Raw genomic sequence first — 15,434 nt, forward strand, 5'->3', positions numbered from 1 at the left:
GATCTCCTTCATCCACTGCTCTCATGGCTTCTTAGCCTCCAGAGGAGGCCTAAAATCAACTGCCATTTGAGTTTAAGTTTTCAGCCATTTTCTTTATTGAATATATTGTGGTAGAAATTCAAAAGTTCCAAAGAAAATCTGCAGGCTTTGCTGTCACCTCTAATTCCAAATATTAAAAAATTCAAAAATCCCAACGTACAATAAAAAATGTTAGATGGCTTTTTCCTCCAGAGGAAAGGGTAGGAAGCAAATTTAGTAAGGGTAGAAGGCTCAATCTTGACCTGTTTCCTTGGAAAACTGAGCCATAATCCAGTAGCAACATACTGATCTTGCTGGATCTGTAAATTTGGAGGAAAGCTTCAGCTATGGAAGCCGAGTATCACAGAAAAAACATTTCATGTAACTCCACTAATCTTTCAGGAAGAGAAATTGTGTGCAACAGAGCATGAACTAATCTCCTCCCTTCCTTCAAATGGCTGCACAGGTGGTTGCAGTTTCTTTAGCTGTGCTCACACAGACTCCCACTGGGGCTGTGTGTGCACTGTCCCTGCACATGCACACAGCCACCAAGGGGATCTCTGCTGGGTCACCCCTTCCCTGCACTGCCCCTGCACCCCTTAGTTCTGCCTGGCTGCTCCTGACCCACCCTCTCCTCTCCCAGCCATTCCCCTGGGCTGCAGCACCAACAACCTGTACTAAAAATACCTCCTGAGCATCATAAATAGCAAGATGGTAGGATTCTTAATCCCCCTTCAGGCACGCAGTCTTTTTGCTTTTGATAAATATGGAGTGGCAACAATGGACAGAGAATAAAATGCATCTCACAGTACTGGTCTGCTTGGCCTGTGCCTTGCAGAAAGGAAAAATGAGGACTCCCGGTATGAACAGATGCTGTCAGCAGAGGACAAGAGAAAAAGGGGAAGATTGCTATTGTAAGAAGTCACACAAAGTCTCCCAAACCTAAATTTTGAACGTTTTTAACTCAATGAGATTTACTGGCCAAACCACAAGACCAGTGTTCCTAAAGAAAACCTCAGACCTGCAGAGTACCTGCGTCAAGCAGGGAGCCAGCCAGCAGGAAAGCTCAGAGGAAGGGGAAGGTTGGATCTTGCCCTGCTGAACTTTTGTACCACCACGAGCTGTACAGAACAAGCCAAATGCACAGTGCCAGGCCAGCCTGGCAGAAGGAAGAGCAAGACACAGCCCTTGCACGCCCCTTGACTCCTGAAACACTTAGGGAAATGCTACAGGAACCTCTACACCCCTGCCACACAGATTTGAAAAACCCCTGCACTTCCTAGGGACTGAGGTCATGCTCTATCTGGAAATAAAAAATATGTTAAAAAAACTAAAATCAACTGCCATTTGAGTTTTAAGTTTTCAGCCATTGTCCTTATTGAATCTATGGGGGTAGTAGAAATTAAAAAGTTCCAAAGAAAGTCTGCAGGCTTTGCTGTCACATCTAATACCAAATATTCAAAAATTCAAAAATCCCAACATACAATAAAAAATAAATCTCAACATACAATAAAAAATGCTAGATGTCTTTTTTTGTTGTTTTTTTTACATTCTCCTACAAGTTTTATAATAATAAAGCTAGAAAATTTCGCCCTTTCCAGCTGCAGCTCTAAGGCAAGGGCATCACAAGTGCTGTTTCCTGCATAAACATGTAGGAAAATATTTACTATGTTGCAAGCACAAAAACAAATATAGTATCACTGTGGCCACTATAATACAGTCACAGACACTGGCAAGTTAAAACATTTCAATGGCATTTTCACAAAGATAAAAATAAAGACATTGGTACTGGAATTTGTTGCAAATTAATCAAATAATACACGAACATAATTGGTTAACCAGAACCTTTTTCTTTGAAACATGAGACTCCAAATGTGCACTGCACATCTAAGTACACAAAACAGTTTTCTCATTCATCACAATATCAAAACATCTGGAAACAGAAAATAGAAGAAAGTATTTATAGACATTTTTGGACAGAGATTACTTCAGGTCAAGTCCAAAAGCATCCTTAAGCTGCAATCATCAAAATCTTTTATCAGTGATTTTGGATTTAGCTAGTGTTACTAAGAGAGAAATATAACATAGGCTTTTTATAGCAGCTGCCAATTCAACAATGATCAAAGTTTTATTATTCTTCCTTAGATCAAAGTCTGGACTGAATAATTTTGGGATAATCTCTGGCTCATAAAGTAGAATAAACAGTTTTGGATAACCACATTTTTATATAACAATACAGTCTTCTTGCAACAAGTTTTGCTCTTATTTACATATGCCACAAGTTTTTAATGGATTGGATAATCATTTATTTATTTTATTGGCTTATGAGGACAATAAAAGAGAAATTTATACAGCAGCAGCAGCAGAAGGCCATAGAAACATTCAAATGGTATCTTATGCATCTACATTAATATACAGAAGACATTCATCAGAAGAGGTGAAACCAAGATTAGGAAAGTAAGGCAGGGCATACTTCCAGTGAGAAGTAACAGGTTTTACATTTCTGCTCATTATAAACCACTCAAGACATCTGGAGATCTCCTCCTGTGGGACAGAGGCATTCACACACACCTTGGCACAGCCTGTCCACCCCCTTCCAGCTGGGATAAGGAACATCCCAGGCAGAGAAAATCAGGATACTCACATTGCATTGGCTTTAATTAGCAGGCATAAAATATTGCTACATGGATAATACTCAGCACAATTTGTTTTGCAACTAAACTTGATTGTAAAGGTGCTTAGATATGACTTTCATTCGAGTGTGCTTTCAGTCAAGAAAAATAAGGCTTTTCATTCTGAGAAAACCATTAATTTACACACTATCTGTTGACCACAGGCTCAACTGTGTTCCTGTTCCATTGAACAAGATGTTTACTGTTCTGTTCAGTGACACAGCCAGTCTTAAATTAATCTCTTCTTTTACACCCTAATTCTATGAGATTCATTCACCTTTCACAGTCCTTCTGGTAGTCAGCTCTCCCACAGGTGTTGATTAAAAGAAGCAGCATCCCAGGACACCAGAGAAAGCCATTACTTTGCCATAAACTGTTTTACAGGTTCTGTAAGCAAGGGCCAAGAGTGAGAGCTGGAACATCTTTTTCAGACTTGTTGTTATTACAGGCTTTTAGCTATGTTTCTTTATCATTAACTAGGTTTCAGCTCTTATATAACCTGGTTGTCTCCCAGACTTGCTAATGCCAAAAATAAACTGAAAGCTTTCATCACAAGTTAAAAGGAAACTGTAATTTGAACAGCAGTTTTGCTGACTTCTCTGTTGATCAAAGATGCCTCATACAAGCCTGATGTAATAGAAACAAAATCAGATTTATAATAACAGTAATTAAAGCAGAATCCTTTCATTGAGTGAAATCTCACAGTCCTTACTTGTAAGACTTACACTGGAGGAATAGATGAAATGAGAGCCCATTTATTAAGTTTAGATATCAGTTACAGAAAAGGGAATGACAACTAATAAAAAAATGTTACCAAAACTGCTTCAGCTTCACACTTTTTATTAAAATGTGTCCATCTCTGCAACAACACATATGACCTGTTTTGCCATTCCAGAAACAGAATAAAATATATTTATTAGTAAGGAAGCAGTAAACCAGAACATCTTCATGCCCTCCCTGTAGAGCTTTCTGCGCTATGACCACCCCTCTGACTGACCTCCAAAAGAAACATTTCTTAGTGCCATGGCAATAGGTTATCAGGAAAAAAGTCTGTAAGAAACAGAAAAAAACACTGTTGGCTTCATCACTGAACAGTACCACGTACTGCAGTCGTCAGCATGCTCCAAAGAGAGCTGAGCACAGGTCAAAAGGCTTCAGAGAGTCTGAACCCCACAATTTGCTGGCTGGCTTGGACTGGTTTTCTTGTATCAGCCTCTCAGATGAAACTGCAAGTACACCACAGGGGATAAAAGCACCTTTTGCTCCCCTTGGAGAACATAATCTTCTTAATGTTCCCTGTTTCACACGCTGCTCAGAGTGCAGCCCTCAGTCACAGCTGCACAGAGCAGGCATCTCTTCATGCACTTCTCCCTGCAATCCTACCAGCACAGCAGGAAAATGCCAGCAGCCTCCTCTCTGGAGGCAGAGAACAGTTACTGGTGCCACAAAACACTCTGGCTCATCACACTTTTTTACACACCAATCTTTTTTACAATTATGAGACCAGATCCTCCTTCAACTTCAAAATGTGGCATTCAGAGGAGCAGAGCAATAGTTTCCAACATGAAGTGCATGATCTTTTCTATCCATGAAGAAATAACCCCAAGGATATGTAAGCTGGCCATAACAAACTTTGCAGCAGCACAGAAGCCATCACAGGCTGCAGAACCCACACGAAAACTTGGGCAGGCAGTCAGAGGTAGCTCCTATTCAGCCCTCACTAAAGCTCTGCACTTTAATTCAAATATGTGCATGTGAACAGCAGGCACTGCACTGTGGATGTGGCTGCATTTCATCAGTCACATGGAGCAAAATGATTCGCCAAAGCCCTAATTCTGGATTAAAGTCTGGATTGCAAATAGAAAAAGAAGGCTGTAAAACAGCCCCATCACACTGGTGTACCTTTTTGAAGCCTATCTGACCCAACCTTGTTTACAAACTAAGGATTTCTCTTCACAACATATGGGACTCTTACCTGGGTGTGAGCTTCTGAAACTTTATTTATTTCTGAAAGCATGACATAATAAAGGCTGAGCATTTAAAAAATTGCACGTCTCACAGTTTTTCTCTGCTATTGCTGTATCATGTTTAGGAGTTTCCTTTAGGTTTTAATGAAGAACAACACCAAATTATAAAGATACTTTTGCCTAAACAGTATGTGGTAAAAAAAAATTAAGTCTACTTGCTGGTATCAGAACTCACAGGCAAAAGTCTGCTTTCCACAGTGTGACTCTGCCTTAGCACTGCATAACTGAGAAATATGACCCCAGTCATATGAACTAACCATGTGTGGCTTTCATCTTCAATTACTAAGAGATTAGATTAAAAAATAACCTGAAATATTCAATTCAAACCTATTAAAAGAAAAAAATAGAAATCCCCTTCTTGTTTTCAGAGACTGTGAAATGTATGAGTTCCTGGTGTTCTCCTCTAAGAGCCATTTTGCTGTTTTTCCTTCCATAAGCTGATGCTTATTTTCCTTCTTTGAAATTCCTTTCAAAACCATGCATCTAAAATAGACTCTACCTCATTGTCCAAGTTTCCTCTTGTTATTGCCATTAGTCTATGCAACTTTTTCCATGCATTCAGGACTAATTTTCATTAATCTCAAAGCACAGACTAAGCTTTGTCGAGGGGGAAAAGAATGGGACCAGGCATCAAACCTTAAAAAGAGCTTAAAAGATATAATGCTGTTTAAATCTGATACCTCTGTAAAAGAGTCCTCTTCCCCACTGAAACAAAAGCCCTACCAGGCCTAAAGACTTGGGTGCAGCTACTGGTTCTCATGTACAGACACACACTGCTTTCAGTGATTTGACAATTCAGGTGCTGATTCTGAGCTACTCAAGCCATTAAATTGAGGCTTGTGCCCTAAAATGAGTAGTGAAAAAAATCATAAATCATTACATGTATTTAGAAGAAATAAAGAGAAAGTGCGGACAGGATTAAATAACAGCTTGAAGTCAGCACGGAAGAAATTCAGGGCAAAAGCTGAGAGAGAAAAGCTCTCAGAGCCAGTTCCAAATTCTGCCTTGCACAGCTGGGTTGGCAGGACTGCAGACACAGCCTTCCTCAGGTAGGGCTGCAGAGCCCAGAGCCTGCCAAAAACACGTTCCTTCAGGCTATGGAGCCTGGGAGCACGGAAAATGGGGAAAATCACTAGGACTGGAAGCATTGAAACTACAATACTTAACTACCACAAGCATGCTAAAATGCTTCTAAAATGAAGGAAATGTCCAGCCAGCTCACAGTGCCCCAAGTCACTCAGCCATGAAATAGTCACATCACAAATTAGGGACATCATGACACGCCTGAAAAAAATACCTCTGACAGCAAATAGAAAAACACAGCACTAGCTTTCAGAAAAGGATACAGCAGCCACCTCCTTCAGTGGCTAGTTCCTTTAGATAACAGCTGTATTACCCTGAAAATCACAGACCATAATAAAACATTGACCAGAAGCTCCCAGCAGCAAGTTTTTAAATCACTCAGCAAAGACTTCAATCAAAACCATTGCTGCCAGCAACAGCAGCCATGTCTACAGGCATCTGAGGAGAATGAGAAGATTTGGAAAAGAAGAATAAAGACTGTTGATGGTAAGAACTCAAGATTTAATATGCAAATTTCTCATTGAAAAATTGGTTATTTCTTCACATAGAAGTTCCCAACTGTGAGTAGATCAACCAAGAAAAGTACAGTGTCCAGGAAGAAAGAACTGCTACCAGAGCACAACATAATGAGTTGAAGTTTCTCATAACTCTATTATCAACTTGTGTAAGAACAAATGAGGAGCCTGAGAAGAGGCCCAGAAGGCAGAAATTCCCCTGTTCTGACCTGACCCTCAGACTAAGAGAAAAGAAAAAATAAGCCTAGGACTTGTCTCACCTGTAAAGTGAGGACTCTCTCTCACTACTGTCATGGTGATTTATTTGTCTGAAATGAGAAGTCTTTGATCTACATTTGTTTAAAAATCATGTAGGAAAAGACAAGAATTGTGGTATAAAATAAATTCCTAGATTAAACAACTCTACTTCTTTGACTGTCGAGCAGGCTAAAAACTTCACCTGCCTATTCTACAATACCCACACTAGCAGCATCAGGTTAGCAGACTCCAGCTTGTTAAAACTGGACAGCAATAATATTTCTTCAACACTAGCTTATGTCAAAATTCAGTTACTTTTTCATAAAAAACCCACACCAGTCCTGATAAACCTCCCATTTCACAGGTCTTTGTTTTCCTGAAGTAGATGCTACTGGATTAAGTACATAATCCTTTCAACATTTGGAGAAAAAATTAGCAAAGATCTTTGTATTTGATCACACCAAACACTCCCATTTGTGCCTGTTTGCTCTAGTATAACTGAAGATTATAATAGTTAAAAATAGTCATTTTTCCATTAACTTAGACCTTCATGATAACAAGTAGTTTTGACAGTTTTTAAGCAGTGTGAGATAACATGCACAAGTAGGTCACAGTTATACTTGGCTTTAGAAAAATGTCTTTCATCCAGGGAATTTACAGCTCTTTGCAAACAAGCCCTTAGGTAAGCAACAATCTATAAGGCTTACTCCAACACCCAAATTCACTCATGTATGAGTCCCAACAGCAACTACTTAACAACAGCTGAAAGTAGAATATTAAGCCTTTTGCAAACTGCAAAACTAAAAAGCCTGATGACGTCAATGGCAGCCCTCCACTGATCCCAACAGGCTGTAGAGCAGGACATGAAAGTGCCCTGGGAAGGACTCCAACTTGACAGGGAAAAGTGATTTTTCAAAGTTTGTGTCAGCTTTGTTCAGTCACAAGATTTCCAAAATGATTATTTGTTAAAGCTTCTGGGAATACTTGTCTGTGCTGCTTCATCTGGCACTTGGTCAACACATCTGCTAAAGCCATACTACAAGGAAAGTGGTGGAAGAGTGCTAGAGACCTTCCATTTACACAACAACAGCACGTGAGAGAGAGGTGTGAAGGACTGCAACAACAAAGTCTGTGAACAGTGGAAGGAAAAAAGGAAGGTTTCAGAAAATTCATCTCAAAGGCACAGGTAAGACATTAGTCCTCACAGCAGCCCCTCTGAAAAACTTAGCTACCATTATTTCCATTGTACAAGTAGGGAGCATAAAACTTCTTAATCCAGAGTTCTATTTAAGGCAAAATTATATTAATTTCTATTTTTGGTTATAATTTATGTGTTTATTTATAATGTGTCAGAATTTCAGTGACTATAAGGGTAGTTTTGGTTAAGTAACAACAAGGAACTAGAGCAGAAGAGTTAAAAGGAATGGTCCAAAAGTCACGAGGTACTGCTGGATTTCAGGAGTTTCTTCTGTCATCTGTTGCAGTCAGTTCACTACACCATGCTGCCTCCTGGAGCAAAATAGATGAATAGAGAGCTGCACAGATTTAATACTGATAATACTGTGAGGTTTTTTACCATCCCTTGAATATCCTCTGCAGTTTAGTAAGAAAAATGTCACAGGTGAATGTTTCACCCTTTTGCTATGCTAGTTATGCTTGGTATATAATCAACAAGCAGACAGCTCCAAGTGCTTGATGCATTCAGAATAATAATGATCACCTTTGGACATCTAACACCACATAAAATATTAACAATCAATATTCGCTGAGCTTGCAGACCATAATGATACGTGGTTTTAATGTGACTGCATATGCATGAGGTAATCTGCCTTCATGAAGCACAGGGTCCCTATCTGGCATTTAAACAAAGCCCTAACCCCATAAACATTCACTTCTTACTTGTGCTACAGTCTCCTGAGTAACCTCATGAAGACCTGTCATATCACTTAAACATGTAAAAAAGTAAGTTTCTATGTTGACTTTCAACAGCAGTAGGGTTTAAAATTATTGACAATTACAATGGTCTATAATGTTTCACACACAAACAGCTTTTAGTCAGCACTGAATAAATCTGTTTATTTACCCAGACTCACATATTTTCCACATAAATCCACTTGTTTAACTTTAAAGGGATATATTGATAGAAATTAATATCTTCATCTATTTCACGAATCATATTCACTACTTCCCTAAAGACCTATGGACTGTCTTATTCTTTGTCTCTCTCTCCAATTAATTACTTTGAAAAAACTAGATGGCACGACAGGGACTGAGAAAAAATTCACTTTCCTTCTCCGGGCAGCTCTCCAGTAGAATTAAGCAGGCATCAAACATCATGCGCTGTGCAGATGAATGGTGAGGACAAATGGGAAAGAGGGACAGCGGGGAGAGGAAAGGGAAATATGGTCAGTAGAAATGTTCCCTGGCTTCCCATTTTGTATGGTTCAGTTTTTCTGAGTCATCTGCAAAGCTGAAATTGCAAAGTTTTTATGTCACTTTTTCAAATCCAGGCACCCCTTCAATAACAAACCTGCTCCAGGTTATAAAGCTTTGCTGAGCGTTCCCCACAAGTACTAATGCAGCCTTAGCACAGCTCTGATGCTCACAGACTTAGTGTTCTTCCAGAAATGGATTCTTCGGAGACCAATATAGTCCATTTCTCCCTAAAACAAGAAATCTTCTGTTCCATGAAGAATTATGCCACTCTAACACCATTTATTATTTATATCTAAAATGGGTGTGATGCTTTAGGAGTATGGTCATAGCCACAAAATGCCGGCAACCTTTTAGGAGTCACACGATGCCTTCAATGTGGATGAAGCTCTTTTGGATGTCAACAGCAATCCAAGCAGATGAAAGAACTCCTCCATGCTGAGCAGCATTCATGAAGATGCAGAGAGATCAAAGTATGAACAAATAAGATGCATCCTTACATTCAAGGGTTTGACAATCTGTAATATATAATTTTTATAAAGTATTTGTTTCAAGTCAGAGATAGCCAGGGAGTGGTTTCACTTGTCATTATTGTGAAGATAATTGTCTGTCTTCAGGAGATGCTTGCAAGTATTTCTGCTTTGTTATGATAACATTCAGAAAATGCTTAACTTTATGTCTCCAGTCCTTTAATTTGTACTAAGTATAATAAAAACTCTAAAGCATCAGTCTTGGTGCCACACCTGTGCCAGTTGCTGATATTGGAAGTATAACTTTGAGACAAGATGAGATCTGCAATCAATGAGGCTGATCAGCTCATCTCCAGCCCAGAATGGGCAAACACACCACAGCCAGAGTTTACACACAAATGCACACAAAAGACAAAAGCTATTAAAGTTTAAGCCATAATGTTAAAAAATGCAAATCTGAAGTAAAACTCAAAACGTTAATTTCAAGCCAGATGCAAATGTCCATCAGAGGTGGACGACCGGATTTACCACCACACCCTACCAGGAGCACTTGCGTTAGCGATGACAGGACAAGCCGGATGCCTCACTGCGCTCATCAGACACCCAGCTCCAGTCCGCCCCCGTTCCCTGAGCAGCAACACCCGCCGAGGTCTGACCCCGCGCCCACCCTCACCACCATGCTCCTTTCCCTGCGTCCATCCACACATTCCCACCGGCACTTAACGCGTACCGAGCCGCCGCACTTCCCCGCGCCCCTACAGCCGCCCCCGGCGCCGGGGAAGGCGAACGGGATCCCCGCGCCCCGGCAGGTGCGGCGGCTGCCCGGCCCCGGAGGATGCTCTGCGGCATCCAGCCCCGCACGGCCCAGCTGCGGAACGGCACCGGGCAGGCGGCGGCCGGCGGGGGATCATCCCCTGGCCGCCCCCCGCCCCGAAATCGCCGGCGCAGCCTCGGGGTGCGGAGCAGCGCAGCGCGGCCGGGCGGCAAGGTCAGCGCCTCGGGGACGCGAGCCCGGCGCTGCCCCGGCGCGGCGGAGAACCCACCTCTGGCAGACATGGCTCAGGCTCGGGCTCGGCAGCCGCGGAACTGCTGCTGCTGCTGCCGCTGCTGCTGCTGCTGCTGCTGCTGCTGCTGCTGCTGCGGTGGCGGCACGGCCGCACCGCCCTGCACCCTCCGCGCCGCGGCGGCCGATGCGGGGGGCGGCGGCCGATGCTGGGCCGGGCCGGGGCGGGCGGGTCCGCGCCGCCGCCGCGCTCCGTGCCTGCCCTGCCCTGCCCTGCCCGGCGGTGTGTGCGGGCTGTGTGTGTCTGTGTGTGTGTGTGCGGGTCTGCCCGTGCGTGTGCCGGCGCGGAGCGGCCGCGGGGCGGGGCAGCGCCGGCGGAGCCGCCGCGGCCGCAGCCGCTGCCGGGCGCGGTGACGGCGCGGGGAGCGGCGGGCCGAGGTGCGGGGCGCGGTGCCGCAGAGGGCGGCAGCCGCGGACGCCGAGGCGAGCAGCGCGGCGGAGCTCCGGCTCCTCCGAGGGCTGGATAGGCGTGTCTGCTCCCGGAGTCGCTGAGCGGCTCTGCTCGTTCGGGACTGGCGCTGAAGTCTGTGGCACGACTTGAAATTCACGCGCCGAACAGCAAAGAGGTACCTGCGTAACTGTATGTAAATTGTATATAAACACAGAATTTCTGCAAAGCAACATGGCGTTAACACACGGAAAAGAGCACTCAGCTTCTTCCTGGCACCTTAATAAAAGTAGCAAGCGACCAAATGCAACGCACCAGAAAAACAAGATCAGTATCTGGTGGACACCTTTACCCAGCCTCCAGCCATGTGAAGCCAAATATTCGCATGCCATACGAAAAAGAAAACCCCTACGCCACCAGATTATTAGATGGTGGCAAGAGTTAAGCAAATCAACAATCTAGTTTGTCAAGAATGACAGGTTAGAAGATCACATCAGAATAGTGCAGTTAAAACATTAGAGCAGACTTTTATCAATTTCAGAATGGGCAACTATGAACTCAGAAACAGAAAGCCCAATCTGTGATGTTCTGCAAGGAGCCAACATGCAAACTGAATGACAGGAAAGACTGAATCACACTCCTCCACTCTGATCTACCATGCACTACACATCTTCATTCTAGCAAGAAGCCTACACAATTTTTCTCTCAAAAAACCCCACAATTACCAGAATCGTATCTGAGAGGTGGTAAAGATTGCATGATCATGTGGGCACAGGTCAGGAATGGAAGCTGCCCGGAGCTGTATCATGGATTTTCACTGCTGGATGCAAGTGCAGCCCAGCCAGTGCCTCTGCTGTGTCAGGTCCAGCCTCTGGCACTGCTCACCTTCTCCTCATGCCAGCCAAGTAGGAAAGGCATTTGTGTAGGAAAGCAGGATGGGCAGCACTCACATGCATCCTCATCAGGGAACTCAGGCACAAAAAATGAATTGGCACATGTGTTTGCCTGAATTTGTGGTCACGCTCACACGCTGCAAAGACTTTTAGTCACATCCAGCCCTGTTTGCCATGGATTACCCCGGTGTTCAATACACTTCAATTCAATAATATTCCTTATATCATTCTGTTTTCTTCCCCCTTGCAAATGTTTATGAATCTGGCAGCAGGAATAAAATAAATCTAATTTTTTTCTTCTTTCTCTAAACTCTTATGGTATTATCCTTAGCTGGTGATCTGATATCCCTTGACAAACAGTTCTTTTCCCTGATCCTTTTCTGAAATTAGGAGAATTTTCCACTTACAAATAACTCAAATTTTCTTTCTTGTCCAAAAGAGCCAAGGTTTTTCTCAGTCAATGTGTATGTATGACACCATTTTGTATTTTTAATTAAGTCATTTCCTATTCACTTCCTCAGTGAGTTTCAGACTAGCACTATCACAGGTTCTCCCATGTGGTACTTAATAGATGGCTTTAAAAAGAAGGTTCAGGGACATGCACAAATTAGCTTTTTAATTAAGAACTTCCTTTCTTTATACTGCTAGGAAGTAGGAAGGGAAAGGAATTTGTACCTTGGGATTCTACAGAACACAAAGAGTTTATTCCATTCATTGTGTAAATGCTCTGTGGCAGAGAAGTTGAACAGACATGTTGGCCAGAGAATACTAAAATGGGTCAGATACAGCACTCATTTATTAAAGTGAGCTTTTTAGCTGGATTTATTGAGGACCTGAGGCTGATGGAGTTTTATTTTCCTGTCTGTCCCCTCCACCATATCGCCTCCAAGAATTTTCAGATTTGGATATGGAGAATTTTAATTCAGGTTGACTAAAAGGTATAATTCAGAACAAGTTCTACATCCCTATGAGTTTTGTAGTAATTAACACTTAAGAAGAAAAAATTAAAATAAAGGAGAAAAGCTGCAGTGGAGACAATTACCAGTTCTGGAGGCCGTGTCTTCATTAGCTACAAGTAGCAGTTGTCTACATCTGCATGTGGGCAGCTAGATCAGCTCCTGAGGTTTTTGTCTGAGATCCTGTCAGTATATAGGGAATGTGGAAGGAAGCTCAAGAGGGTAGAAAAGGAAGGTACAGAGAAGTGAGACACCATGATCATTATTTTACAGGTGAAGTTGAGTCAGAGAAGATGGACAAGCCAATCCAAGGCTTGCTCAGTCCCTCTTCTCTCAGTCCAACCCATGTGCTCCTGCTTCCCTCACTGCAGTGCTGGCTTGAGCCTCACAGAACTACTTTAGCTCATTAATTAACAAAGAGTTGCTCACTTTCTGTATCCAAATTCCCTACATTTGCTGTCTGAACCAAAGGCTCAGATCAACACTGGAACATGGCTGAAGGCGAGTGCAGAACTGCACAGCCAGGAAGGGTGAGGAGCATTAGAGGCAACAAAGAAGATCCTTTTTAGCAGCAACAGCTGTTGAGCTGTTTGATTGAGCCGTTTCCTGACTACTTCAGGAGTCCATTAAGGAGCAGTGATTGACATTGTTTTATTTCAGGCATCTACCTGAGGCTTCTGAATTAGTCAGCTGGGAAGTAGGATCCTATCTCCTGCATTTTGCTATTGACTGTACAGACTAAGCTTCTAACTCATGGTGTGAAAAGATCCAGCAAGGTAATTATTTTTAATGTGTTCAGGCTTCAAGAGATCCAAACAGGCACCTCATTATTTTTTAGAGATGGCCAAATATTAATATATTTTACCAAACAATAGGTGTTTCCAAGTCCTGTCTCAATGCCCTTGAGGAGCTAAGTGTGTTGTCCAAGGTCACAGGGAAAATCTATGTCAGAGCAAAGCACAGAACTTGCATCTTCAAAGAAAAGTATCCCAAATACTGGACTGTGTTCTCTGTGCAGCATACCTTGCTGTCACTTAACCTTTGCGTGAAAAGAAACCAGAAAGTTCTCCTTTAATCACTTTGGAACCAGTTTGTCCCTATAGAGTAGGATAGTAGTTTTAAAAGTAATTAAGACCCATCAGTGGTATGTAAATTTATTTGTTTTTCATGAAAATCAGCACAGAATGACAAAGGGAATTAAAAAACAAACAAACAAACAAACAAAAAAACCCAGGTAAAAATCAGCATTGCATCTTTGTCTGATGCAGATAACTCATCAGTCAGTCATACCTATTTTTGCACAATGCAGGATCTTTCCTCTTGAAAATCATTGTGAGAAAAATCAGAATTTTTTTGGGACAACAGACAAATTCTTACAGAAGTAGGTTTCCAAGATCAATTTCTGTGGGCAAGGCAAATGGTAAGGATGGCCAGGATTGGTCTGAATAATGATGGAAACCATTGGATTATTCTACAAATTTTTCCCATATCTTCCACCATAATTCCACTGGCTTATTTTTTAGGGAATTCAAACCTAACAAAATCTAGAGCATTACTAATCCTGATAATTTAATCAGAATTTTAATAAGCTCAGAATAAATAGTTTCCTGTGACATGAATGACAAGAAAGCAAGACAGTTCTCTTGCTTTCAATATAAGACTCTTACTAGAATTTGCAATTAGTCAGTAATGGAGAAGATATTCAAATAAATACATGGCCTTTCACTTATTACACTGAGCTTCCAGGGCAGTTCTTACTAATCTTTTTGGAGAAAAGTTCCCTTTTATACATTTCAAAGGAGAACTGAGCTCCAAATTACTCACATCAAATAATAATAGAAATCTTTCCTTAAATTTTTCCTTTTTTTTTTTTCCCCAAATATCCCACAAACATATATCTAAAAAGAGATTTAACGGTTAAAAAAAAAAATCAAAAAGATAGGAAGTTCTCCTGAGTGAGCCAAATCCCAGAGTCATCCTGGTTTCTTCTTATTCTGGTTTTCTTAAAAAACTCCTTTTTTCTACATGTTATTCAACCTTCCATATTGTTCTGTGGAATATGCACTTTCATGGCAAAAGTTCCAATATTGAATTTATGCTATCCTGAGTCAGTCTTGACTACCAGACTTGAATAACCTAGGAAGTTTTACATAGATTATATAAAATGATGCTATCACATAAATGCTATAGGTTTTATATAAGCCAGAAATATTGGCAATTCTGAAAAACTAAGGAAAAACTAGATTGTTGATTTGCTTAACTCTTTCCACCATCTAATAATCTGGTGGTGTAGGGTTTGTTTTTTGTTTTTTTTTTTTGTATGGCATGCAAATATTTGGCTTCACTAGGCTGGAGGCTGGGTAAAGGTGTCTGCCAGATACTGATCTTGTTTTTCTGGTGTGTTGCATTTGGTCACTTGCTACTTTTATTAAGCCCATGAATACCTACTCTATACTGATCTTCCATCAAAATGACTGCTGTACCTGTGGGAATTTAGGACACAAAGGCCAAAATGACAAATTCTTTTCTGAGAGTCAGCTTTGGAAATGTCATCTAAATGTTGGGCAGCATTTGCTGCTGAAGAACTTCTGCATCACCCCTGTGTGTGAACCTTACCAGGAAGATGCCAAGAAAGAGCTCTGAGTCAGGAACTTTCCCAGGTTTTGCACCAGGTTCTCC

At 41.8% G+C, this 15,434-nt stretch overlaps 1 protein-coding gene across 5 annotated transcripts in view; it reads right to left on the reverse strand.

Moving 5' to 3' along the window:
- The window catches only part of ABLIM1 (actin binding LIM protein 1), a 191,917-nt gene extending 181,248 nt beyond the window's left edge, over positions 1-10,669 (reverse strand). For 2 of the 5 annotated variants that reach the window (XM_085582878.1, XM_085582872.1), the window contains exon 1: positions 10,499-10,623. In XM_085582878.1, coding sequence (XP_085439004.1) covers positions 10,499-10,511 — 13 coding nt within the window. In that variant the 5' untranslated portion in view covers positions 10,512-10,623. Of the gene's footprint in view, positions 1-10,498 lie in introns of all 5 variants that reach the window. The other 3 variants (XM_085582875.1, XM_085582873.1, XM_085582846.1) reach the window with 3 other exon arrangements.
- Positions 10,670-15,434: the final 4,765 nt, after the last annotated feature.

This window comes from Lonchura striata, chromosome 6 (genome assembly GCF_050655825.1).
Source record: "Lonchura striata isolate lonStrDom1 chromosome 6, ASM5065582v1, whole genome shotgun sequence".
In the NCBI taxonomy this organism is placed as follows: Eukaryota; Metazoa; Chordata; class Aves; order Passeriformes; family Estrildidae; genus Lonchura; species Lonchura striata.